We start from the raw sequence: 26,824 nt of genomic DNA on the forward strand, positions 1-26,824 counted from the left end.
AGTTTAATTAAAGATCAGAAATGTTGTAAGAAAGACTACTAAGTTACCAGAAAGGTTCAAAAAGTTTGAAAAATATTTTATCCAGTAGTCTAAATTAGAGCAGTAACCGACAATACAATAGTTGTATTGTCTGCCCACAAATGCTGCAGTATTTTTTTTTCTCTCTCTCTTTCTCAGGAAGTCTGAAAATCTCCTAAAAGTCTATTTAAAAAAAAGGGTTGAAATGTCACAAAAGGATCACGTGTAATTCTGAAATCTGCCCCCAATGTGTTAGCCCCTTAAAAATAAGCAGTATCCACACAATCAGCAAGGAACAAAAATCATTCGTAGGAGTCTCCTGGAAGCAGCAACAGCATCGTCTGTCAGGATTCAATACATTGATTCCTTTATCTACTGAAGATAAACTTCAAATGGAACTTCTTTGCTGATAATTTGCGTTATATTTTGTGTGTGAGAGTGTCTAGTAATCCAAGATGAGGATGACCTCTGAAATTTAGCTACAGAGAGCCACAGAACTGAGAGTGGCTTGCTACACTGAGCCAGATAATGGTTGTTGTAGCCTTTTTTAGGCTAAACCTCTCCTTTGACATGTTTCAAGGAGCTATACTCTTTGGGGAATTATCTTTATAAAGTAAAAAGCAGAGGAGTGATGGATATTCTTCTGCAGTGCATACTAACTATACAGAATGTGCTTTAGGATAATTTAGTATGTTTGACATATGATCCACTAGTCATTAAGTTCCCTTGGGTTTGTTTGAGTTCCTTAAAAAAAAAGGTTTTTTTTGGAGGATATTGACATAGCCATATGCAGGATGCAAGTTCTCTCCTTCTGGGTTAAGCATCTTCAAACTTCTCCCCTTCTCTGAAATTATTCAAGGAAGATTTGCTTACTCTTACCTCTTTTCTCTTTATGTCACTACCAAAATCCATTCCTCTTGCTAAAACCTTTGCCATTTTTGATCCTTTCTCACCTCGACTAGTGTAAACTATTTTTTATTCTGGCCTGTCTCCAGGAACTTTCCTCGTTCAGTCTACTGAAGTCCTATTGATAAAGTTATCTTACTTTCCTGCTACTGACCATTTCACCACAATTTTGACTCTCTCCTCCCATTATTGTTTCCCTGTCTTTTACAGCATTATATTAAAATACCTAACCCTTTCCCTTCAAGGCAATATATAATCCCCTCTGTAGTTTATCCATTTGGAATGTGACATTCTATACAGATAAAACATTATCTATATGATAGAAGAGACTAGCATTTAGGAATGCATCCTTGTAGCGAGGTGCTGTGCCCCCCCCACCCCCGACCTGACTCAGAGGCGGAGGTGGCCGCTCAGAGACTCTGGTGGGCAGGCCTTGAGCCAGAACACCTGTGCCCCGCCTGTCAGAGAGCAGCACCTGGGGCCAGGCTCGAGGAGCATTAAAGACTGGCCTCCAAGCAGGGCAGAGCTGCCTGACCAGGCTCCTGGGAGCCAGAACTGGGGGACCCAGGACACACCAGCTGGCTGACGTGAATCGCCGGCCAGCTGCCCAGCCCAACCTGGAGGGCCACAGCCCAGCCTGCCGTTGGCCCAGTACATCGACTTCCCAGCTCTTCCTGGCCCTTGCACTTGTAGCGGGCCCCCTCCCCAGCAGCCCTGCCGGGGCCAGAGAGATTGCCTGTGACCAGGTGCCCCGGGGTCAGGTGAGCACAGTCTGGGAGTCCTGCCTGATGCCCGCAGCACTGAGGCCTCTGACCATCCGAAGCCCGAGGTCCTGCCCCCGGTGGGCTACCTGAACAACGCTGAGATGTCCAACTGGCCAGACCTGCCGAGTGCTACCTGCCCGGAGGAGACACATCAGACTGGACTTGCTGACCAATCCAACTGGGACCCAGTGCCAATGGAGGTGGAGGTAGGAAGTGGCCTGTGGGACGCTCCACCTGAGCCCATGGTGGCATGTTGCGGCCTGGTTCCCCACTACCAAGCTCATGGTGAGTGCGATCATTAGGGCCCCAGGCCAGGATGCAGTGGAGTGGGAGGGCTTGCGTCCCCCTACCCCACCCCCAGGAGAGGCAGCCCCACTACTCTCCTGAGCCACGCCATTTTGGCGGCTGACTGCTTACCTGCCGCCCTGCCCTGAACCGAGGGCTGAGCTCCTAAACTGCTTACCTGCCACTCCACCCTGAACTGAGGTCTGGGCTCCTAAACTGCTTACCTGCCGCCCTGCCCTGAACCGAGGGCTGGGCTCCTAAACTGCTTACCTGCCACTCCACCCTGAACTGAGGGCTGGGCTCCTAAACTGCTTACCTGCCACTCCACCCTGAACTGAGGGCTGGGCTCCTAAACTGCTTACCTGCCACCCTGCCCTGAACCGAGGGCTGGGCTTCCAAACTGCGGGCCTGACTTGGGCAGTCTGTTAAAGGGGACAAGGCCCCAGGATCTGCCAGACACTGAGGGGGCAAGCTGTGGAGGCCTGAGCTGCCTAGAAAGGGCAACTGCCACAGGCTGAGGATGTTACAATCCTAAACAGCACCAGCAGATTCACATTATGCAGACTGAGACGCGACACCATGGCTGATCTCTTGACAACCATTTGTTATGACAGCTCATGCAAGACAAGAGCTTTACTGCCACTTTACTATGCACAGGTGATCAACACATCCAGGGAGCTGAAAACTATGGAAGGAGAAGCACTGGTCAGAGAGTCTACTACACGAAATACATTTAGAAGTCCAAGGCTACACCTGCCTCTGTGCCCACTTGAGAACAGATGCTGGACCAAGTTTAACAGGCAACTCTGTCACTGATACAGAGTTGCCAGACCTATGCACTGACTTGGCCTAGTCTCCTCCCCACACTGTGGTTACCTCTGCACGACAGCAATCTGTCAACAGAAGTTACTGTTGGAAGAAAACACGTCCACACACATAAGCGGATCAAAAGAGCAATCTGCTCTGTCAACAGAGAGTGGTCTGACTGCCTGTCCCTCTCTCAACATAAGGGCCAACCAGAAGCTCAGCAAACAGGGCTGCCCAGGAACCGGAAGCCCTGTCCATCAACAGAGGGCCCTCGGAATGTCCACACAGCTTTTTTGTGAACAGAACTGTTGACAAAGGCATTCTTCCTCATCCTGCACAGGCAGAACGCTGTTGGCCGAAGTGCCGAGTATCGTCAACAGACAGTCGACAAAATGCATTTTGTGTGTAGACAACTGTCAACAAAACTCTCCAGTGTAGACATAGCCTGTGACTGTGGAGCAGCGTTGCGGATAGTAACTCATATGGTGGAAGAATCATCTGGTGATAGTTTACAAGGCATAGCCTCCCTCGATAGAGAGACTATCCTCTGCTTAAGGAACCTGGACATCAATCTCTGATGCATGCATAAAAGAAAGGGAAAAAATAGATTCACTATAATGCTTTTCTTTTCTGTTTTTTTAAAGAGTCACACAAGTTCTCAATATGCCCTTTAGTAATTAAGTTAAACAATCCCAAAATTCTTCAGTTGTAGCTTACTTCAACAACAACAAGATTTCTACCAAGCAATTGACTATAAATTAATGTCATACCCATGCTTTAGTGAAAGGATACTAACAATATCAGGTCCTTTGTTCTCCCTGGCTGGCCATGAGTGCAAAATGATGAAGACTTCCAGCTTCATCAGAAAGTCACGATAAAATGCACATTTCTGTCTACCTGATGTGCCCTTGTTCATTTCTGCTTTTTACAATACACTTAACAGTAAAGGATGGTATGCACTCAGATATAAAGGCAGAATTTGTTAATTTTTTTCCATAATTCAAACAGAAAACACAAAAAACCCAGGTACACATGTATTTTACAAATGCTTTATAGAACACAGAAAATTATGGGTAAACACAATAGCCTACTGAGGCTGAGAGAGGTAGAAAAATAATTCACATAAAAATAACCACATAAAACCAGAAATGATAAAACCAGGTTTACCTGTACAGAGCCAAACAATATAGCTGTGTCTACACAACAGCGCTCTTTCGAAAGGGTAAAACTCGAATGATAACATTTGAAGTTCAGCCCTTAGAAAGAGTGAGGCTCCACACAAAAAGTGGATCAAACCCTCAATCTGCCCTTTCAAAAGAGTGTCCACTCAGCCCCAGGAACTCTTTTGAAAGAACGAAACAGGACACCTCACACACAGGCTCGCAAGACGGACGAGCCCTTGCAAGGGTTGCAGACAGATGTTTCCTTAAAGGACGCCCCCCCTCCCACCCCACACCCTGCGCACACTGAGGCCTGCAGAGCTGCCACAAGCCAACCAGAGCCTGTACAGCATCCAGAGGGCTGGAGTGCAGCCCAGTGGAGCCCCAGCAGCTGCTCCTGGCATTGGACGCTGCTATCCTGGACACTGAGCTTGCCATGCTGTGCACAGCTGACACAGCTGCCTCCCACCTCCTTGGGTGATGTCCCCCTACCCTGGATCCTGCCAGCGCTGGCCGTGGGTGCCCCAGCACCTCTGGAGCCACCCTAGTAGCTCTGACTGGTAGGAGCATCTGGTATTGGTGGAGTGAGACGATGCCAGGTGGCTGCAGAATTTCTGGATGAGCAAGCAGATCTTCCAGGAACTCTGTCACTGGCTCGTCCCCACACTCAGACACCAGGACACATCCATGCGGCCCGCCCTCTCCCTCTAAAAAAGGGTTACCATATCCATCTGGAAGCTGGCCACCCTGGACAGCTACTGCTCCATGGGGCAACAGTTCGGAGTGGGCACAGCCACCATCAGGGCTGGAAGTAAGGGCTGGCACCACAGGTACCAGGCTCCCAAGCAAGGGGGGCTCTTGCTGGCAGGGGACCAGGGGTTGGGAATTCCATCCCATACAGGTTGTTCAGGGCATCACCGTAATGCTACTCAATAGGGTGGTCCATGTGGGGGGTCTGGATGTAGCCGTCACAGAATTCGCTGCACTTGGCTTCCCAAACTGCTTCGGTGCCCTGGATGAGACGTACATCCCCATCTGCACCCTGGCTCACAGCATTGGCCACTATATCAACAGAAAGGGCTACCACTCGGTAGCCCTCCAGGCTCTGGTGGATCCCTAAAGCCAGTTCATGGATATCTAGGTGGGCTGGGCAAGCCGGACACATGACGCACATGTGTTCCAGAATTCGGGCCTCTGCCAGCGCATGGAGGCCAGGACCTACATCCCAGAAGTGGGAGCTCCCAATCGGGGATGTCACTATGCCACTCTGCATGGTGGCAGATGCCATCTACCCCCTGCAGCCATGGCTAATATGAGCATATAACGACCTCAGCCAGGAGATGTACAACACCCAGCTAAACTTGGCCCACACCATGGTGGAGCAAGCCTTCATGTGACTGAAGGAGCAGTGGTGGTGCTTCCCTGATGCCTGAAGGGCAGGGTGCATAACATCCCGCAGGTGGTGGGCACCTGCTGTGCCCTCCACAACATCATGGAGGGCCAGGGTGATATCTTCATGCAGGGGTGGTCAGATGCGTCCAGCCCCAGGTACAAGCAGCCAGCTGCAGCCTCCAGTCACCAGGCCCACCGGGATGGAGTCTGCATCAGGGAGGCCCTCCACGAGAGCTTCGCTCACGGGCCCCACTGACCCCACCCTCCACCATGCCTCACCATCCCCACCACCACCACATCCATACATCAACCTCCACCATCCCTTCACAAAGAGCACAGGAGACAGGGATCTTTGGAAAATAAAACATTTACTAGAAACTATGACTAAACAACTGTTTTCAGACAAAAAAAGAACTATGGGGAAGGCAGCAACCTATGTACACTGGGGGACTGGGAGGGACCTGAACCTGAAATGGGGAAAGGAGGGATCTGAACCTGGAGGGGGGCTGGGAGGGATCTAAATCTGGCAAAGGTGGAAGGCTGCAAGCCCCGCTGGCCCTGGGGTCCCCTCACTCCCCAGGTTCAGGATTCATGGCTGGGCTGAGATGGGGCAGGTTGCATGGACAGGTAGGGCCATGGGAGGGCTTCAGCGGGGTCGGGCTCAGCAGGCAGGTGGCGATGGGGCAGCAGGTGACTCATCAGGAGGGGCCGGAAGGGGGGTGAGAAGGCAGGCCACATTTACCACGTGCTCCCGGAGGATGCCAATTATGACATTTAGGTTGTTGAGGAGTCTGTCCTCCACCAGGCAATGTTGGCCTCTTTCAGTCGAAGGCATCGCTCATTCACCTCGGCCTGTTGGCAGCTGGCGGTGTCATCCCCTGACTGCCTCTGAGGTCTCCAGCTACGGGCCCACCGTCACCTCCAGGCGGCCGTGTGGGATGACGGAGGGCAAGGGACTCTCTGGCCCTTGGATGTCGTGGCTGTATGGAGAAACAGATGGCATATGAGTCCCTTATCATGGTCCCAAGGGCTGTGCCCCTGTCCAAAGGCACAGCGGTCATGGGGTATCTCTCACACACAGCGAGATCCCCTGCCCATGAGAGGCAGTCCCCAGGTGTGGTCCAGCCCTGCCTACCTCTTGCTGCATGTGCAGCTTATGGCATTGTCCCCGGGGGGTAGGTGCTGAGTGTCGCCAGTGGCCGTCAGGGTGTGCTGGGTGTGTCCAAGCCAGGATGACTGAGCATGTGTGTGGCGCACTGGCAGCTGTGATGACCCCACCCCATAAGCTGGGATGTGTGCCACGCCAAATACTTCCCGGATGATCCTTCATTCATGTCTGGTGACGCCCAGTTCCTAGTTGCCCGGATGGACAATCGGAACAGCACATCGATGATGAGGTCCCCCTTGTCGCTGAACCACTCAGTGGAAGGGTATGGCTCCTGGCCCTGGCCCCCTGGTCTCAGCTACTCCATGGAGGCCATGGGTGGCGGGGGACTGTCCTGGGGGTCCGAAGATGGCCTGGAACTCCCTGTAGTAGAGACAGGCTGCTGGACCTACCTGTGAGTGGCTGGCCTCATCCCAAACCCTGGTGTAGCCCTGCCGGAGCTCCTTATCTTTACTCCAGACTTGGTCCAGATTCTGCTGAGGATGGCCCCAGGTGGAGAGGCCATGAGCCAGGCAACTGAAGGCTGTGGCACTGCGCCGCTTTACCCCGTTTCCTCGAGCACCTCCTCCTCTTTCCGTAGTCCCAAGGGGTCTCTCACCTCTGGCTTGGTCTAGGAGGGGGCCTTTTTTCTTTTTTAAGGCCCTGGCTAATGCAAACCCTGCGAGGGCTCTGAGGGGAGGAGTCCTGGGGAGGACAATTGCTGGCCATTGTGGCTTTTTCAGTTTTGCAGGGTGGATGCGAGTGAGTGCTGAAAGCAGCTCATGGCTGTGCTACTAGCATGCTCTCAGCATCCTGCCATTGGTTTTCTGGGTCTGTACAGCTTTAAGGGCAGCTGGACCTGGAGATGATAGAGCCCCACTGCTGCGGACCAGAGTGTCTCCGCACACCAGCTGGCTGGTGCCACGAAGGACTCCTCTTTCAAAAGAGTGGCCTGTGGAGCATCTGCATGTGTCTTCTTTGGAAAGTCTTTCGAAAGGGGACACACTTCCTAATATGGGATGGGGGTAGGGATTTCAAATTCTGCACTGTGTTCTTTTCATTTTCTTTTGAAAGAACACATTTTGTGTGTAGTTGCTCTTCGCATGAAAGAGAGCCAGAAATTTCGAATGTACTTGCACATGTAGACCAAACTTTAGGGAATTAACCTAATTAGCATGATGCTGAGTGTTTCTTGCAAAGTTTCGTACAATAATATATTAGGATTTCCACCTGATTAAAAAGTATATTAGGGAAAGGTATCTTTGCTTCATTTTTAATTTCACTAATTCATGTACTTGTTTGAAAATGAAATACAGAAAAAAAACAGGAAAAACAACAGCATCTCATTTTAGTCACATAAATATGGCTGCTAAAATTAGATGCCCAGATCACTATTCCCATGTGGGATTTATGTGTCTTAATAAGTAACCTTCATTTGAATAATACATTTAGACAGATATTGACAAATTTTGTATTAAGTCATGCATTTAGTATAAATAATTCCAACAGAAACAGAATGTATTGAACACATATTGTGACACTGCATGTGGTGTCAGGATTGGGAGCATGTGGGATTGAAAAGAATACTACTGCCTCATCCAACGCACAGGCTGAAAACATGACCCAAGCTACATTTTTCACTTTCCAAACACATTTCTCCATGTAAGCTAGAAGCACATTTAAAAGTAGGTGGTGTGCAAAAATCACTCCCCCACTCAACAGTTGGGCTTTCATCCATAATTATGGCCATATTTCACTCTCCCAATTTTAATGTCAGGGCCACAGAATAATAGGAAGATATACAGATACAGCATATTTGGTGAGCTAGTCCATTTCCCGAGTAAGTAGGAGGGTTCCCTAGAGCAAAGGTTCCCAAACTTCCTTCCACCATGACCTCCTTCTGAAAACATTACTACTACATGACCCAGAGAAGGGGTACTGAAGCCTGAGACAAATATTGAGGCACAAGGGACTGGTGACAGGGGGCGTTTAGCTGGCAGAGACATGTCCACATGGCCTCTGCAGTGCCGGCACCCCCTTCTGCTAGCACAGGGCTCTTGCGTAGCTATGGTAATGAGCTTCAGGAGTATGCAAATAGGCAGCCATTTGCAATCCTGAGAAGCTCATTTTGCATAGCTCTGCTGGCAGCGGTGCTGGGTAGAATGCTATGTAGACCCAGCCTTACTTGATCAGGACATCTAGGTAAATGAATTGCAGACACAGAGGATGATTTTAAGCATTAAGTTGCTGTGAGCCTGTAAGCTTTTAGTAAAACTATGGTGGCAGCTTGCCCCTAATACAAAGGCAATATCTGACTGTAGTGAAAGAAAGACCAGGCTTTGAGGCAGACCAGGAGAATGGGTGGGTGGTAAGCAACTCTTAGTCTAACAAATCATTGCCCCCAATAATGTATTCAGCACACAATCGACATCCCAACCACTATGCCCTTTGGATAGGGGAGGAAGAATGTAAGACTTCAAAATTTCCATACAGTCAGGGTCAGTGTATGAAAACTCTTATGGTCTTGTTTACACTGGGAGCCATCTTCCCATCAAATCGGTTACATACACCGGTCAAAAATGGAACAATGCTCCAAGTATTATAATTGATATATAAATATAAATCTGTAAATGGTCTGGTAGCAACATATATTATTAAGGCTGCCCAACATTTCTCACTAGACACTGCTTCAGTTGCTCTAATTCTGATAAGTTACCTGAGCTAAAATTTTCTCTATCCCTTGTCTGCCTCTGATTTTTATTTATTTCATAGACAATCTTAATTTTGTCACTTTCTCGCTCCTGAGCCAAGTTAGAAATGCCAGGTAACTGCAGTTACCATTTTTTGTCACAAGAGTCTGACGCATCACATGATACTCTGAAGACAAGCTTTTCCACTTTCTGTCCCCTGGCAAAATAGCATTAGCCAGCCTTCTTTTATTATGTGGCAAAATGTGGACAAAGAAAGCTGGAAAGATGGAATTGGTAATGGAGCATCCCTGCCTGGTAGCAACCACTCTAATTGCCAGAGAAGAGAATGAGAACGTTTTTATTTTGAGTGCAAAATTTTTTTAGCCCTCTATCAACGGGATTAAATTGAGCATGGTCAGACCTAAACCTGTTTACTGGCAGCAGGCCACCATCAGCGAAAAGATTCAGGCACAAAGGGCTGGCAACAGAGGGGCTTTTTGCCAGCAGGGGCATGTCCACATGGCCTCTTTACTGCCGGCACCCCCTTATGCTAATCAGCCTTGGGACCATGCTAATAAGCAGCCATTTGCAATTCTGAGACAGCTCATTAGCATGGGTCTGCCTGGAAAGCCGTGCCGTATAGACCCAGCCTTCACGTACTTGAAAAGGGAAGGACATAAATGTGTGGCCAGAGGGGCAGATAATAGCAGCCCTGGGATGACTGCCCGCAAGGAGCACCAGGATAGAAAGAAAGAGCCTGCTATGCCTGTACTAGGCTGCAAAGAGGAGCCTGAAGTGAGTGAACTCCTTCATACACTCCCAATTAATTAAAAAAAAAAACAAACTGAAAACTTTTTACAAGGGGACAGTAAGGGTTCCAGATTTTTGCCCATGTCATTAGAAGAAATACTCAGAAAATAAGGTCAGTAACTATTACTGATTTGTAATCCTTAATTTGCTTTATACATATTCCAAGTTACATTGGATGAAAAAAATGGTCAAATCCTAAATGATCCCAGTGGTGCAAGGTTGTACACAGTACCCTCAGTCTCGTAAAAATATCCTGTAATCTCAGAAATTCTGAAAAGTTATATGTGATGAAAATAATCTATTTCCCCTGTCACACGGACAACTAGCGCATTAGTCTATTTCGTGCAGAAAACTCATATACGGCACCAGATTTTACACTTCATATAAAGTGATTGGGGTGATCAATCAAAAGAACATTAGTGTCTTGAGAACGTGATCATCCCAGTTCCTGATATGAAAGCATGAAAAAATTCAGAGCACCAAGACAATCACAATAAAACTTGGCAAATGCATGGTAGAACTGCATTGTTTCAGACACATAAAGGTCACAGATGCTGAAACTTTGTACAATTACACAACTCTGAAAGAAACGAGAGGCTAGATAGAGTGTTATTTCTAGCAGGCAATCTGCTGAAGTCTAATATTCCAACTTACAACAACAAAATCCTGTCCAGTAAAACGATTGTAACACTTACACTTTGAAAGAACCTTTTGTAATGCAAATGAGACAGCCAACTTCAAATGAGTTGCATGCTGAGGGTTTAACCTTGTCAATTACCTCTTCATACCTAGTGTGCCTGTAATACTAAGATATTTCAGGTTAATAAGTATGAGTATACTCAGAAATGTTTCAATGCAAAGAGACTTCAAAACCACATTTTCATTCAAAGGCTTTGGATTTTCCTCTTAGTCCCCAGAATTCTGAAATTATACTATTATCACAAGATGGCACTGACATACAATCATTTAAACATAATTAGCAGTTATAAGTGGGTCCTTCTGTCTAGTTAAATATTAAGCCCCCTCTCTTGGATTTATCCCCTGGCACATACTACAGTCTTTATATTTTGTCTTTTTTCTTCTTAAACAGCATAATATTTTACTCTCCTCTACAGTGTAATGGTCCCCAAAGACAAAAATTCCTGCCAAATCAGCAAAGGAGAGAGGCTTGTTTGTAAAGGGATTTTTATATATAATGCCATAATGTTCTCTGCACAGTATGTGAAACATATAGCTCCTACAGTGCTCACAAAAGATATTTGATTATTTCCCCTCCTCTTGTTTTGAATTCCCCCTAATCAAACAGTAATGTTTATGTTGAGAAAAAAATTCCAGATCATCAACACTGCAGAATGCCAATTACTGCCAGTTGCCATAGTCCACAGATGAACTCATCCCACACAAGTTTCTAGATTAAATGTCTCAAGGTGGAACTTTAAAAAATAATTCTTCAAAACAAAATGTAAAATTTTATCCAATATCAAAAGTTCCACACAGTTTCTCCCAAACTTATACAAGTCTCAGTTTGACCTCTTGTACATCTACATCACAATCTGCTGCTGACATTCACAAGATCTCTCCAGTCCTTTCCGCATGGAGGCAACCAGAATTAAAGGGCAGTGCATGAAATGTGAACTGAAGCTTGCTTATTGGAGGAAAATCCACTGTATTTATATACCGCAAAGGACCCTTGTTTCTAAAACACGAAAAAACAAGAATCGTATAGATACTTGTTCAAGGAAGAATTAAAGGAAGGGAAAAATGACAGTATCTAAAGAAGAGGGCACAACAAGCACCACTGGCCAGCAAAATTAAGTGTAGACAGAACTGTTTCCTCCCCACTGACAAATATGCTTTATAGAAGTACTTGGGTATTTTGTCTCAGAGGGTAGCCATTTTAGTCTGTAGTTTCACAAATAACAAGCAGTACTGGGGCACTTTAGACACGAATACATTTAGTAGGCCAGGAGGTTTTGGGGACAAAACCCACTTCCTCAGATGAAAACAGTATCTTAGCTGGCATAGGAACACCACTGGATTTATTGCTCAATAGTTATGGATAAGAAGTTAGTTCTAAGAATTTCAAAATAATGTGTAAGTATAAAACGTGTTCTCTGAGAAATTGCATGGTACTTTCTGAGACTGACTGGCAACTATTAATAGATTTCATTTTGTAAGTACTTTCTGAAAAATCGGAAAAGACAAACTCTGCTCTGTGATTCTGCAAAGACAAGCTAAGTTGCAAGAAACAATAGAGATATGCATAATATCTCCTCAATACTCCCTAGCCTGTTACACATAGACAACACCAGATAGTGCTAGAGCTGGTTGGAAAATTTTCATCTAGATTTTTTTTTTTTTTTACAAAATTCTTCTAGTTTTGATGAAATTTCCCTATGGAAAAATCATTAGTATTAGCGCATAATATGACGTTATGAAATAATGCAAAATTATAAAAAATATACGAATAACTTTCTAAACATAAATTTCATTTTGAAACAAACATTTGTTTTCTTTACCTCAGGACAATTTTATTAAAATCAAGACAATTTTACACAACAATTCAGTTAGATCAGGGGTGTCCAACACGTAGCCCGCAGGCCAGAATCTGGCCCATGGAGCCTTTTTATCCAGGCTGCTGAGCCAGCAGCAGGGCCATTTTTCAAAGGCGGCTGGGTGGCTCCCAGCCACATTGGCTCTTTAAAGAGTCACTTGAAGCTCCTGTTGCTGCCAGCCCCTCCTCCAGCTCCAGCACAGCAGGGGCAGCTCCCAGCGCCCTGACACAATGTACATGGGGGAGAGCTGGCAGAGGTCACTCTGGGGAATGTGGGCTACCTCCCTTGTGGGGGTTTGTCTCTGCACAGCCCCTCTCACGAGTAGCCCCGGGTGTGTACTTGTTCGCTCGCTCCCTGGCCAGCACGATGCTGGAGCAGGCCTGCCAAGGGCATTAAGTCTCTAGTGCGTGGCTGAATGACATTGCACAACCTGCCTACTATGGCCAGGCCAGCATCACCAAAGAGTTGCTGCAGGGCCAGCTCTACCCTAGCCGAAGGCAGTGCCACAAGAGTTCTGTGCCCTGCTCATCATGTCCTCATGGTAGCAGTGCCCAGATGGACAGACAGAAAATGGACAGACTGGCTGGGCTGGAGGGGTACTGGGAGAGTGTTGAGACAGACAGATGGACAGGGCTGGACTGTGGCACTGGTGGGAGGGATGGACTGGTGGGGCTGGAGGGAGAGTGGGGAGTTGTTGGGACAGATGGACAGGCTGAGCTGGAGAGGCAGTGGGGGTGCTGAGACAAATATATGCAGAAGCTGGGCTATAGGGGTGTGTTGGGGGATTGGGTCTAAGTTTGGAGGTGGTTTGGGGCTTTATAGCTTACATGTCCACTCAGTCCTACTTCTTGTTCAGCCGACCATTCAGACAAACAAGTCTGTTTACATTAATGGGAGATAATGTTGCTTCTTACAGAATCATAGGGCTGGAAGGGACCTCAGGAAATCATCTAGTCCAGCCCCCTGCTTCAGGCAGGATCAACCCCCCACTAAGTCATCCCAGCCAGGACCATGTCCAGCCAGGACTTAAAAACATCAAGGGAGGGAGAATCTACCACCTCTCTAGGCAATGCATTCCAATGCTTCACCACGCTCCTGGTGAAGTCGTTTTTCCTAATATCTAACCTACACCTCTCCCTCCTCAACTTCAGACCATTACTCCTTGTTCTGTCATCTGACACCACTGAGAACAGTTTCTCACTCTCCTTTTCAGAGCTCCCCTTCAGGAAGTTGAAGGCTGCTATTAAATCACCCCTAAGTCTTCCCTTCTGTAAACTAAACAAGCTCATATCCCTCAGCCTGTCCTCATAGGTCTTGTGCTCCAGACCCTTAATCATTTTGTTACCCTCCTTTGAACCTGCTCCAGCAAATCCACATCCTTTTTATACTGGGGGGGGCCCAAAACTGGACACAATATTCAAGATGTGGCTTCACCAATGCCGAATAGAGGGGAACAACTGCTTCTCTAGATCTGCTCGAAATGCTCCTCCTAATGCACCCTAGTATGCCGTTAGCCTTCTTGGCTACAAGGGCACACTGTTTACTCATATCTAGACTTTCATCCACCATAACTCCTAGGTCCCTTTCCATTGTACTGCTGCTGAGCCAGTTGGTCTCTAGCCTGTAACAATGCTTGGGATTCTTCCACCCCAGGTGCAGGACTCTATACTTCTCCTTGTTGAACCACATCAGATTTCTTTTGGACCAGTCCTCCAATTTATCCAGGTCATTCTGGATTCTCTCTCTACCCTTCAATGTCTCTACCTCTCCCCTAGTTTTGTGTCATCCACAAACTTGCTGAGAGTGCAACCCAGTCCCTCATCCAGGTCATTAATAAAGATGTTGAATAACACCGGCCCCAGAACTGAGCCTTGCGACACTCTGCTTGAAACTGACCACCATCCAGATTTTGAGCCATTGACCACTACCTGTTGGGCTTGACCATCAAGCCAGCTTTTTATCCATCTTATAGTCCAGGGATCCAATCCATATCTACTTAACTTATGGACAAGAATGTTGTGGAAGACCGTATCAAAAGCCTTGCTGAAATCAAGGTATATCACATCCACTGATTTCCCCACGTCCAAAGAGCTTGTTACATCGTCATAGAAGCTAATCAGATTGGTCAGGCAGGACTTGCCACTGGTGAATCCGTGGTGGCTACTTTTGATCACTTTCCCTTCTTCCAAGTGTTACAGAATGGATTCCATAAGGATTCCCTCCATTATTTTCCCAGGGATTGAGGCAAGGCTAACCGGTCTATAGTTCCCTGGATTGTCCTCCTTTCCTTTTTTAAAGATGGGCACTCCGTTTGCCTTCTTCCAGTCATCCAGCATCTCCGCCGGTCTCCAAGAGTCTTCAAGGATAATGGCCAAAGGTTCAGAAATTACATCTGCCAACTCCCTCAGTAACCTGGGGTGCATTAAATCCAGACCCATGGACTTGTACACATCCAGTTTTCCTAGATAGCCCAGAACTTGCTCCTTCCCCACAGATGGCTGCCCTCCATCTTCCCATACTGCATTGTCTAGGACCATTACTTGCAATGCCAGCTGAAAATGAGAAGCGAGCATTCACATGGCACTTTTGTAGCAGGCACTACAAGGTATTTATGTGCCAGATATGTTAAACAACCATGTGCCGCTTCACCAAAGATGGGCAACAATGGCTAGTGAGTGGGCTGCACAAGTGACCCTCCTTTGTTTCAGCAGGATGCAAGATTGAAATCGGTTATGACTCCAAGAATAAGATTAAATATATTAATACATCATTATCATCAACAACCATGGACTTAAGAGCCCGTTGGTGTCTGATGCCTCCCTCACTATTTCCTTCCATCTTTCCAGGTCCAGTGTGGAGTGGCTTAGTTTCTGTAGATTAGTTCCCCACCGATCTAATATATCATCTACTCTAGATATTTCAGAACAAGTAGAAATGCTTTAATCACACAGCAACAGAATTATCAGCAACCTTAAATAATAAAAAAAGAAACATTTATGCTTACTTTACAGCACATTATACACAATGTGACTTCAGGTTGGATCTGTCCACAAGCTTTCTTAGATTAAGAATAAGGGAGGTGCAGAGAGGCTTTGCAGCTCAACACTGAGCTTTCCATCCATTAAATCCATGTCTGGCCTCTTCCCTACCTGCTCTCCTCCCTCCCACCACTTCAGGAGTGTCTTGAATTGGCAGATTCGTGCCTCATCCCCACTTCTACCCCTTCCTCCCAGAGCCTGAACTCTGCAAATCATTCAAGCTCTTAGAGGGAGGAGGAATCGGCAGGGGGAGGGCAGCATGAATCAGCCAATTCATTGCACTAAGAAGTGCTGGGAGGGACAGGGAAGTGTAGGTAAGTCTTGGGCCCCCAGTGGAGGGAAAAAGACATATTGAGGGACATTTGCTTTCAGATCCCCAAAGGCCAGTTCTCAGGGTGAACGCTGCATTTAGGTCTGAGTCCTGGCTCGCTGATGGGAATAGGGCACTGGGGACAATTACCCTGAAACATGATGATTTAAAGAGCCTGGGATTCTGATCAGTGATGTGACAGCAGCAACACCTGGAATTCCGAGCCCTGTTCAGCCTGCTGTGAGTGTGTCTAACTGCTAAGGTGTATGATGAAATTTTGGATTTCATTATAGTTTTGTAATCTGCACCCTGGACCCTGCACCCTTTTGCAGTGAGGGAAAATCCTAGCATGAGAAGCAGCATGAAAGAGAATGCCAGCCAGCCTACTCAGCCTTCTGCAATGACTAAGGAGTCTAGAGTCATTTCTGAACTTGAAGATCCTTGGTGGAGTTATGAATGTACCACCTTTTAGTTAGCTAGCCAGGGAAATTGTTTGGGGATGACATACTTCGTGAATCGTGTCCTCAATCCAGCACGAATGGTCAGTCTACTTGGGTCAGACCAAAGATCAATCTAGCTCAATATCCTGTCTTCTGATAGTGGCCAGTGCCAGATGCTTCAGAGTGAATGAACAGAAGAGGTAATCACCAAGTGAGCTGTCCCCTGTTTTGCATTCACCACTTCTTACAACCAGAGCCTAAGGACATGAGGTAAGGGTTTGAGGATTTGATTGTCAGCTGCCTATTAAATCTGTGGAGAGGCTTACCGCCTTAACCCACCTGTGACACTTTTGAGTTGTACTTATTGCATTCAGACACATGGCTAATTACTGCACAGAAGCACTGCGGTCACAGGTCATCAAATGCATCTTTAAAATACATGTCTCAATGAGATACTAATTTTAAGGTCTGTAATTATCAAGTAACCTGACTGGTCACTGGTGACCCTGAGAATAGTTTGTTACTCTGTTATGTTATAATTATCTCTTGCTTTAAATAATTGCATTAAATATATTTCACGTGTTTGTGTATTTCTTTGAGGTCTCCAGCTATCTGGCAACTATATGGTTGTCCTTTGATTACAATTGTCTTCCCAAGCTGCCCTTGGTGACCATGCCAAGGAGTAATGGGAGTGCAGGCACCTACAAGTAAATTCATGTGGAAAGAAAAAAGAAGAAAAAGAAGTTACACCCTGCTGAGTGGGTGGTGCGTTCCAGAAGAACACAGGGTGGTGTATCAGGAGATTGGTGCTAAATAATGGAACTGGGTAGACAGTATCTTAATGTAGTGTCCTCTATCTATAAACTTTTTTCAATTAAATGAAATGTATAGTATGATGGTTTTGAAGCCTACATGATAGTAACTACTAATAAGAATAACAGAATATACATTTCCATTAGTACAGGATCTGATCCTGCAGTAACTTTAAATGCTAGAATGCACTGACCCTGAAATCTAAGAAAGTTATAGAATTTTAATTTGTTTCACACCACAAAAATCAAAGCATGTGAGTATTAATGAGTACGATCTCCAGTTACAAGATTATTTCATATTTAAGTTAACTGAGGGGATTATATTTCCAAAGCCTTCTTTGTTTAGTTAATGTATGGTAAAGTTCTAAAAGATATTAGACAGATGTTGACATTAGAGAGATGTAATTTTTAGCAGCTTCCTGTGATGCAGCAAGATATCAAAGTCTGCTCCTGAGAAATCTGCTCCCACTGCCCAAACAATACAGCAGAATTAGGTGCAAAACAGTAATGAAGGGAGAGGTTTTAGCAAGAGGTAGCTTTCCCTCTTTCTTATTAAAATCACCGCTAAAGAACTAATGGGGATAAAGAACAGTTGCTACTACGAGCAACACAGTCCCTGATTCGACAAAAGTATTTAAACACATATTTTAGTATTTTACACATCAATGGACCATAAGCACGTAGTTTACATTAACTATGTGTTTTAAGTGCTTTGCTAAACAAGGGTACAAGAGCTTCTACTTCCTGCCCTAATGCTTTAAAATGTAATGTTCTTTTTGTAGCAAGTTGTACTCTTTTTAGCTGTTTTAAGTAAGCAATGAGTAAGCACCATCTTGCAAGAATGACCTTCCAACATGTATACTATTATTCATTTATCAGTTACATAGAATTGGTATGATTCACTCAAACATTGTAGGAGTATTTATGCATTGATAAAAGCAATACAATCACAAAAGTGGAAGTCACACATACGTAATTCATAAATACAGCTATGACAATGCATATAATGTCAAAATAACTTGTCTAACCTGGGTTTATGATTTTGCATGCCAGCCTAGTACTACACAAGAAATACAATCAACAGATTCACAATAAGATTCTTGGAGTTTGTTTTGTACATTAGCAAAATACACTGTACACTAAAAATGTAGTGCACACATAATATGTATCAAATCCTGAACATTTAATACAACATACACACATTGACAAATGTGATTGAAAGATGGATGGATGGAATTCAAAGATTTCCTAAGCAAAAGAGCTGCTATTTTAAATTAAATACGAATTCCCAAGGGCAGATAACTATACAGTATCCTGTATCAGAGAGATAGCCGTGTTAGTGTGGGTCTTCGAGAACAACAGGAAGTCCTGTGGCACCTTATCTGTTAGTCTTTAAGGTGCCAAAGGACTTCCTGTTGTTCTATACAGTATCCTGTCCTTTGGAAAGTTTCTCATCATCCTCTTGTTCTTGTGTTATAAGAAAGGTGCCTACGGCTATGTCTTCACTAGCCCAAAACTTCGAAATGGCCATGCAAATGACCATTTTGAAATTTACTAATGAAGCGCTGAAATATATATTAAGTGCCTCATTAGCATGTGGGCGGCCATGGCACTTTGAAATTGACGCGGCTCACCGCCGCACGGTTCCTTTTCGAAAGGACCCCGCCTACTTCGAAGCCCCCTTATTCCTATCAGCAGATGGGAATAAGGGGACTTCGAAGTAGCCAGGGTCCTTTCGAAAAGGAGCCCCATCTGGATGAGCCGCACGGTGGCGAGCCACGGCAATTTCAAAGTGCCGCGGCCGCCCGCATGCTAATGAGGTGCTGAATATGTATTTCAGCGCTTCATTAGCAAACTTCGAAATGGCCATTTGCATAGCCATTTCGAAGTTTGGGGCTAGTGCAGACACGGCCTATATTTACTTTTCCCATGCTAGTCATCATTTTGCATACCTTTATCATATCTCCTCTTCATTGGCTCCTTCCTAATTAGTCCTAATCTTTTCAATGTTTCCTTACATAAATATTTCTAAGTACTGATGATGTCTACTTCCAAATCTCTATTTTGTCTTCCCATTAAAAAACACTAGAGTAACCAGAAGCGAATACAGTATTCCAGGATTTATATAACCCATTATAACAACAATTTACTACTATATTTTAATGAATATTATTTGCTTTTTTGATTGCTGATACACATTTCCCAGACAATGGTTACAATTATGTGCATGGGATACATAATGAATGAAGCAAGTTTATGTAGTCAACGAGGTTATTGCCAGTTCACTTAATGTCTTATTCACTACAGAAACTAAGTTATGTAGTGTATGAGAACAGTGGAGGAGTGGGAGGGCGGAGGAGAACAGCAGAGAAAGCTAGAATGGATGGTTAGGACATAGGACTGAACCCAGTAGTGACTGATAACTGCAGATAGTAAGGGAGTCTAATTTAAAGGTTATGGTCTTATGTAACAAGGTTCAAGGCAGGTACTCATGAAACAAAGGATTTCTAGTACTACTTTTGATATAATTTTATGATACTATATATTATCACATGGAGACAGTAATAAAAGAGAACTAAACATGAAGAAAACTATGATTGTATGCTTTTTATATACATTAAAAATCTTAAAGTTGTCCTAATGATGGCTAGCAGAAGCTGTCAAGATAAGTGCCCTTCATTGCAACATCCTGCCTTCCAACCCAGACCCCATACCCTCCACATCTCCTGCCAGGAGCCCAGCCTGCCAACAGCAATCCAGGCCTCAGGTCAGAATAGTTAAAGGGAATTTCTTTGTGAAGAAATTCTGTCTATCTTAGTAACAATTATTTTGCTGAAAAGTTTTCTGACACCCATTTATTCTCAGCTCATAAAGACCCCTAATAGCAAAATTCTCTCTGAATTTGGATGTGCAAAAAGAAATATTTGTTATACTAAAGTTTTAGATATACTTCTATGAGCATAATTCTCTGTTATACTAAAGTTTTATGTGTATTTCTATAAGCTTAATTCTCTATCAATTTGTGGGTATAAATAATTCAATGTAGTTCTGGTTTAAACCAAGAACATTTGGACAGGATGAGTTAGTTTTTCATTGCATTACATTAATTTTAATCAACTACATTTAAAAGTGTTATCTGCAAATTGTAAAACAAGGTCACAAAACTGAAATAAAGTAGTTTCTTTTTCGCAATGTAAAAGCAATGTTACTTTGCCCATAAGCGATCTTCCTTCTTTTCGCTTTGCTTTGTTCTTTATTCTAATTTGTGAGGGCTTATAAGGTCAGATGGAATGAGGACAAGTATATATTTTAGCTCTATTATAACTGCCTATCCAATACAAAAAGGGCGCATCTACACAGCACTGCCCTTCCAGAAGGGACATGTTAATGAGTGAAGGGGAACATTCAAATGAGGTGAAGATTTGAATATTGCATACCTCATTTGCATATTTCTGTGAGATCTTGCTTCCAGAAGAGCCTTTTCCAGAAACAAAAGCTGCCATGTAGACAGGGTTCATTTGCATGGAAACCTCCACTTCTGGGAGACCACTTATTCCTCAAACATTTAAGGAACCTGCATCTATTCTCTAAAGCTTTCACTGTTTTATTCTATTCTAGCAGTAATGCAAGTACCTACAGATTATTGGCCTGTAAGATGTTGCTTTAGCACATTTTTTTTATATTTAGAATATATAGAAATTTCCAGCCTAAGTTAATCTTCCTTTACATCTGCATCAGTGTCCAGTGTTGGTGCATGGGACCCTAAGTTAATCTAGCCACAAAAATGTCAGTGTGCTGACGTAGAATGTGATATTATCTTGGGAGATATCTGAAGGTGCCAAAAATACAATAGCCCTGTCAGTTTGGACATCCTGCTCTAGCATAGAGTAGAGGCTGTGTTCTTCATCTGGTACTTCTCAGCATTCTAACCACAGATGCACATTTTAGCAATTTGTCCATGAGGACATGGAGTGACAACTCATGCATACTCAAAAGAGTGTCTTAGTCTAATCTTCCAATCAAATGTGTGTACCTTCAAAATCATAGGGTGTGGAAGTCTAGTTTTGGTTTGGGGAGGACTGGACGAAGTGACACAAGAAGGGTCACAGAACCCTACAGTGGATTTTTCAAGCTTCTTGTCCAAATTTCCTTCATCTTTTCTGTTCACTAGTGCAGTAAACTCTTTCATATCAGGCAGCCCTGGGACCAGGAGGATTCTGGATATTCATGATACTCTGGATAATAGAAAGGTATACCTAGCAATGCATAACACTAAAAAAACCCAAGATTAGATCTTTAGAAACAAACAAAAATACATGCAGAGTACTTTATTTAGCAGTGATAGTAGTATTGTATACTGTAAACTTATACTGTATTTGCTATATATTTTTGTATTTACTTTCATTCTACTGTACTTATAGAAAATGTAACTAAAATTTACTTATGGTTAAAATGCCAGTTATTTAAGAGTTCTGGATGATAGAAAGCAAGATATGAAAGAGTTTACTGTACTAGTACCTCTTTGAAGCTTTCAGTTTCCTCCTCTGTATTACTCTCTCACCATCAGCAGAGTGAGGCTGGTCCTTCAACTCCTCGAGTTCTCAGGAGGGTGCATGAGCATGGTGTTATACTAGGCATTTGGAACTGTATACTCAGGACGCACTTATGTTACCGACTAGGGCGAGTGAATCCATTTATGTGTGTGACTTTACTATGGACTGCAATAAAAATTATTCTGCTTTGGTACTGCTTAGAGAGTATGTGGGATTGCTGCAGGTCCCAAGACCTACCTCCAGACATGGAACTGTTTTAGCTCTTAGGCTGCTTCTACACTCTCCCATCAGAGGTGGCATGGTAATGAGGCAATCTGAAGCAGGCTAATGAAGTGCTAACATGCATGTTCAGTGATTCATTAGCATAATGGCAGCCGCGCAAATTTTGAAGGGCAGACTTCAAATTACAGATTGGCAGTGTAGATGGGAGCAGCTTTGAAATAAGCACCTCTTTTTGTCATTCCCGTACTCCAATCTAGTTTGGTGAGAGTAAGAGAATGTCGAAGTTTTGAAGCTGCCCCAATCTACACTGTGAATCTGCAATTCGAAGTCCGCACTTTGAAATTCACACAGCTGCCAATATGCTGATGAGATGCTGAATATGCACGTTAGCACCTCACTAGCCTGCTTCAAATTGCCTCGTTACCATGCCACCTCTGACAGGAGAGTGAGAGCGCAGAAGCAGCCTTAGTATCTGTAGTCCAGGGTGGAGGGCAAACTTAGAGATTCTCAGGTCAGCCTTTTTGCTAGGTAGACACATTCTACAAGGTCATCATCCTAGCAGTCAAAAATATAAGACATGTTTTAATGCTGGAAATTAGAATGTACACACCTTGATGGATAACTCAAACTGTGGCTGAGCAGAGCAATGTACAGCCATCACTGCTCATGAACTGACTCAGTTTAACACTAATATTGCTATCTTATCCAAAACTAGAAGAGCTGATGAAGGACAAGTGAGGGAGGAGAAAGGAAGATATGCCTACTTCGGGAAGGGGAAATCTTTGGATGAACCTTAACTGCATGGAGTGGGCTTTGCTATAAAAAACAGCTCATTAGGCACCTCTCTGAGTTATCAGTTGACATCGATGAGCTGCCTGTGATACGCCAACTAAGGCTTAGTAAAAAAAACCCAACAACAACAGGCATCTATTGTGAGCTCCTATGCAACAACACTGGAGGCTGATGCAGATGTAAAGGATGATTTCTACTCTCAGCTGGAAACCATTTTGTCAGAGACCCCTCAAGAAGATAAGATCAACCTCCTGGGAGATTACAAGCACATGTTGAATGAGACTCAGACCTGTGGAAAGGAACAATTGGGAAAGAAAAAGTTGGCAAAAGTAACTCAAATGGAATTCTGCTCTTGACCAAGTGTGCTGAACATGAATTTTTATTATCAAACACACAATTTTCTGACAAAAGGACAAGTTCAAAACATCTTGGAGACATCCACACTCAAAGTACTTCTTGACTACATCATAGTTTGTGCCTGAGTTCACAGTGATGTACTTCTCACAAGAGCAATGCTGATGATTGCTGTCTGATCATTGCCTCATTTGATCAACTATGAAAATTAACATAGCCTCTAAAGCGAGGCTGCAAAAGAAACAGGTCAGGCACAAGCTAGCTAAAGGTTCAAGATCTGAAGAATCCCATTAAACATGACCACTTCCAACCAGTCTTAGAAGGAAAGCGTCCATCAAAGTTTCCAGAAGAAACTGAGAAACAGTGGAGCCAGCTGAGAGCAGTAATCAACAATGCCTGTGAGGAAGGCATAGGGAACCAAACCAGAAAACATAAGGACTGGTTCAATGAGAATGATGCTGAGACCGAGCAACTAATTAATTAGAAGAGAATGGCATTTCAAGGTTGGCAGAATGACATCATTTTTAATACAAAGAGAGAAGCACATGCCAAACTGAGGGCAGAAGTCCAACGTAAAACTGGAGAAGTCAAGAACAAATGGTGGACTGAAAAACCACAAGAACGCCAACATCTTGCAGACATCCACAACACACATTTCCTATAGTTCTACTGAAGCGGCAACTGAACATAGAAACAATATTTGATGTCAATGGCCCACCCATCAGCTACCATTTCCTGAGCCTATAGAACAAAGAAATATGCTTTCCTTATTCCCAACTTTCTTTTTAACAAATCAATTATTATTATTTCCCTTCAATTTAGAACAGTTAAACTTTAATAAATTGGCATAGAAGCAGTTGATCTTGCACCAGTAGTTTGGCTATTAGCATAATTTTGCATACACGAGATATGGAACCATTGAAATATGACTGTCAGGCTCATGACCTTGCTGAACATCTAACACTCAATCTGCCCATGATAATAAACTAAGGTTTTGGAATTTCCCAGATCTGCTCTGGGTTACAATCAAATTGTACTTAAGGTAAATATCAAAACACAAAGCAGTCAAGTAGCACTTTAAAGACTAGCAAAATAGTTTATTAGGTGAGCTTTCGTGGGACTGAAGAAGTGGGTCTGTCCCATGAAAGCTCACCTCATAAACTATTTTGCTAGTCTTTAAACTGCTACTTGACTGCTTTTTGTTTTGATAGCGTATAGACGAGCACGCCTTACTCTCTGTTACTATTCAACATTTAAGGTAAGTAATGCTATCTTACTCTACCAAAAAGAGAGAGAAAGAGAGAGAGAGAGAGAGAGAGATTATAAGAGTATGAGAGTAGTGCACTTCTACTACCATTCTTCAAAATCTAGTAGTTATCAGAGATGTATTTAGTTGAAGCCCAAGTACTTCATGCTGCCATTGCTGAAAACATCTGGCAGGTATCCTATTAGCTACTGGTTATTAAGACTACACACATCATTGACTGTTGGGCATAACTGAAGCTAGAGACATTTATTTCTGTATCCCTCCAGTGGCATCAGCCAACATTGAATATTTACAAGTAACACAACTAGAGACCACATTGACTGCACAGGAAAATCTGAATTTTCTATCTGTAAATAATTTACTCAGTATGACCACTGAGAATAATGAGAAACTGTATAATCTAAGTCCTACTGGAGATGAATAAATTAATTGAAATGCCTACTTATAAAAGTACAAGTAATTGATTTCAGATTTTATGCTCAGATTTGTATACCAAACCTTGGTCAAAATATAGATTAAAGACCCACCAGTGTTTCATTTACACTTTGAAATATTTAATCACACATAATTGAAAACCTCCTGCACGTACAGTACCTTTTAGACTTATGTCTCTGGAAACCCACCCTATTACCTACATAAATCTGTAAGCAATAGAAATCACTGCTTCTTTTTAATAGTCCTCTAATATTCTTATATAATGAATTAGTTTAACACATTAAAAGATTATTATTAAATAACTAAAAGGAGTGTCAGATCAAGCAATCAGATCACTATGCCCAACCATTTGTTCCTTGTTTCTCAACTGGGAAAATTAGGGATTGTATTATACATTTTATGAAATATATCATTCACAGGTGCACCAAATATAATTGATAGTCACCTGTATTCATTTTCTATGTTATTGATTATAACTTTTATTTTAATTCATTCAGTATTTAATTTCAAAATATTAAGATTATGCTTTCCTTTTTGAGTACCTTGTTTCCAATGGCTTTTTTTGGTGGGAAGTTAAAGGTCCTTACTTGATGGTATTTATTCTGTAACTTGTGATGTAAGCTTCTGAATTCTGCATATCTTCGATAAACATTCCATTCATCATCTTTTATTCTAATATATACCTGCAAATGTAAAAGAAAAGATCATTTAGAAGGCAATAATTACATTCATTTTTGTCTCTTTTTATTCAGTTTTATGACATAACATCTCAGTAGTTTTAGAATTATTTACCTACAAAAACATCTGATTGCACACAGTTACCAAAAGTACGGCTATATATAGACAATGTGCCATTAATCTAATTCTCTTTCACTGGATTCAATGGAGACATATAACAATGTGATAACTGTCACAAGACATGGCTGCAATTTGGTGATAAGATAACTGTTAATGCTTTCCTTTGCCGTGGTTTCTAGGTGGTCTAGGGGCTAATACACAAAGAAAAAAGTAATCTGGCATCTCCAGCACTGATTCCTGTACATCAAATAACTTTCCAATTTCATACCTGAATTTCTAGTCATAATTCTTATATCACAAACTATTTATTCATCACATTTATGCTGCATCTCAACCCACGTCCTTGGGAATGTACAGTGTTTTTTAAGAAGTCAAAGTATATGAAAAGTATGAGCTAGTGAAATCTTATTGTTTGCAAAAGAGAAGTTGTTTTAGCTCCCCTTTTAGCATACGATATGTAGTATAATTTCACACACTGGATGTTTTTGCTACAATTTAATTACTTTCATGACATTACTACCAATACTGTGGTAATTCTTCTTCCCCCTGAGGGAAAACCTCAAGAAAAAAAAACAAAACAAAACAAAAAACATGCTCACAAAACTCTGAGAATTAGTTCACAGCTCTAAAACTATGTTCCCTGTCAGGAAAAGGGTTTTTAACCTCATGAAGCAAGTAGGAAAGGCATAGTTCTAAAATCCAGAAACTCTGCTATGAACTCAGGAACCAACAGGCAGTTTTTGAGGACAACTAGTGCCCTCTCTGCCGTGACTTCTTGCTTGCCTACCCACATTTACTTAATTCCTTGAGGAGCTATTTTGCTGCTGGTTCCCTCTGAAGCATTCCTCCCTCCCCAAACATTCTAATGTTAATGACTTCTGCAGTTTACCTAATGTCTAGGACAGATTAGAACAGATGAACTGAAACTGCCATATTTCTCTTCCTCATCATTTTAAGAGAGCCCAGATTACTGAGATGATGATCATCTGAAAACAGTAGTGCTGATGGTAATCAAAGACAAAAGGATTAGAAAGAAAAGAGGAAACAGGAATCAGCAAGGAAGGGGGAAAAAAAGCCAAAGCAAAACAAAAGTATTCAAACTCAGGTGTCTAAAATTAAATATTTAAATCTGTAGATGGAGATGCACATCGCCTAGAACTGGAAGGGACCTCTGGAGGTCCCCTGCCCTCTTGGCAGGACCAAGCACTATCCCTTCCCCCACATTTCCCCCAGATCCCTAAATGGCCCCCTCAGGGATTGAACTCGCAAAAC

General features: G+C 43.4%; 1 protein-coding gene across 3 annotated transcripts in view; it reads right to left on the reverse strand.

The window, feature by feature from the left end:
• Window positions 1-26,824, reverse strand: part of SNX29 (sorting nexin 29) — a 487,403-nt gene that overhangs the window by 118,498 nt on the left and 342,081 nt on the right. For all 3 annotated transcript variants that reach the window (XM_075010432.1, XM_075010435.1, XM_075010434.1), the window contains exon 19: window positions 25,297-25,437. In XM_075010432.1, the coding sequence (XP_074866533.1) occupies window positions 25,297-25,437 (141 nt within the window). The remainder of the gene's footprint in view (window positions 1-25,296; window positions 25,438-26,824) is intronic.

Source organism: Carettochelys insculpta, chromosome 16 (assembly GCF_033958435.1).
Source record: "Carettochelys insculpta isolate YL-2023 chromosome 16, ASM3395843v1, whole genome shotgun sequence".
Classification (NCBI taxonomy): domain Eukaryota; kingdom Metazoa; phylum Chordata; order Testudines; family Carettochelyidae; genus Carettochelys; species Carettochelys insculpta.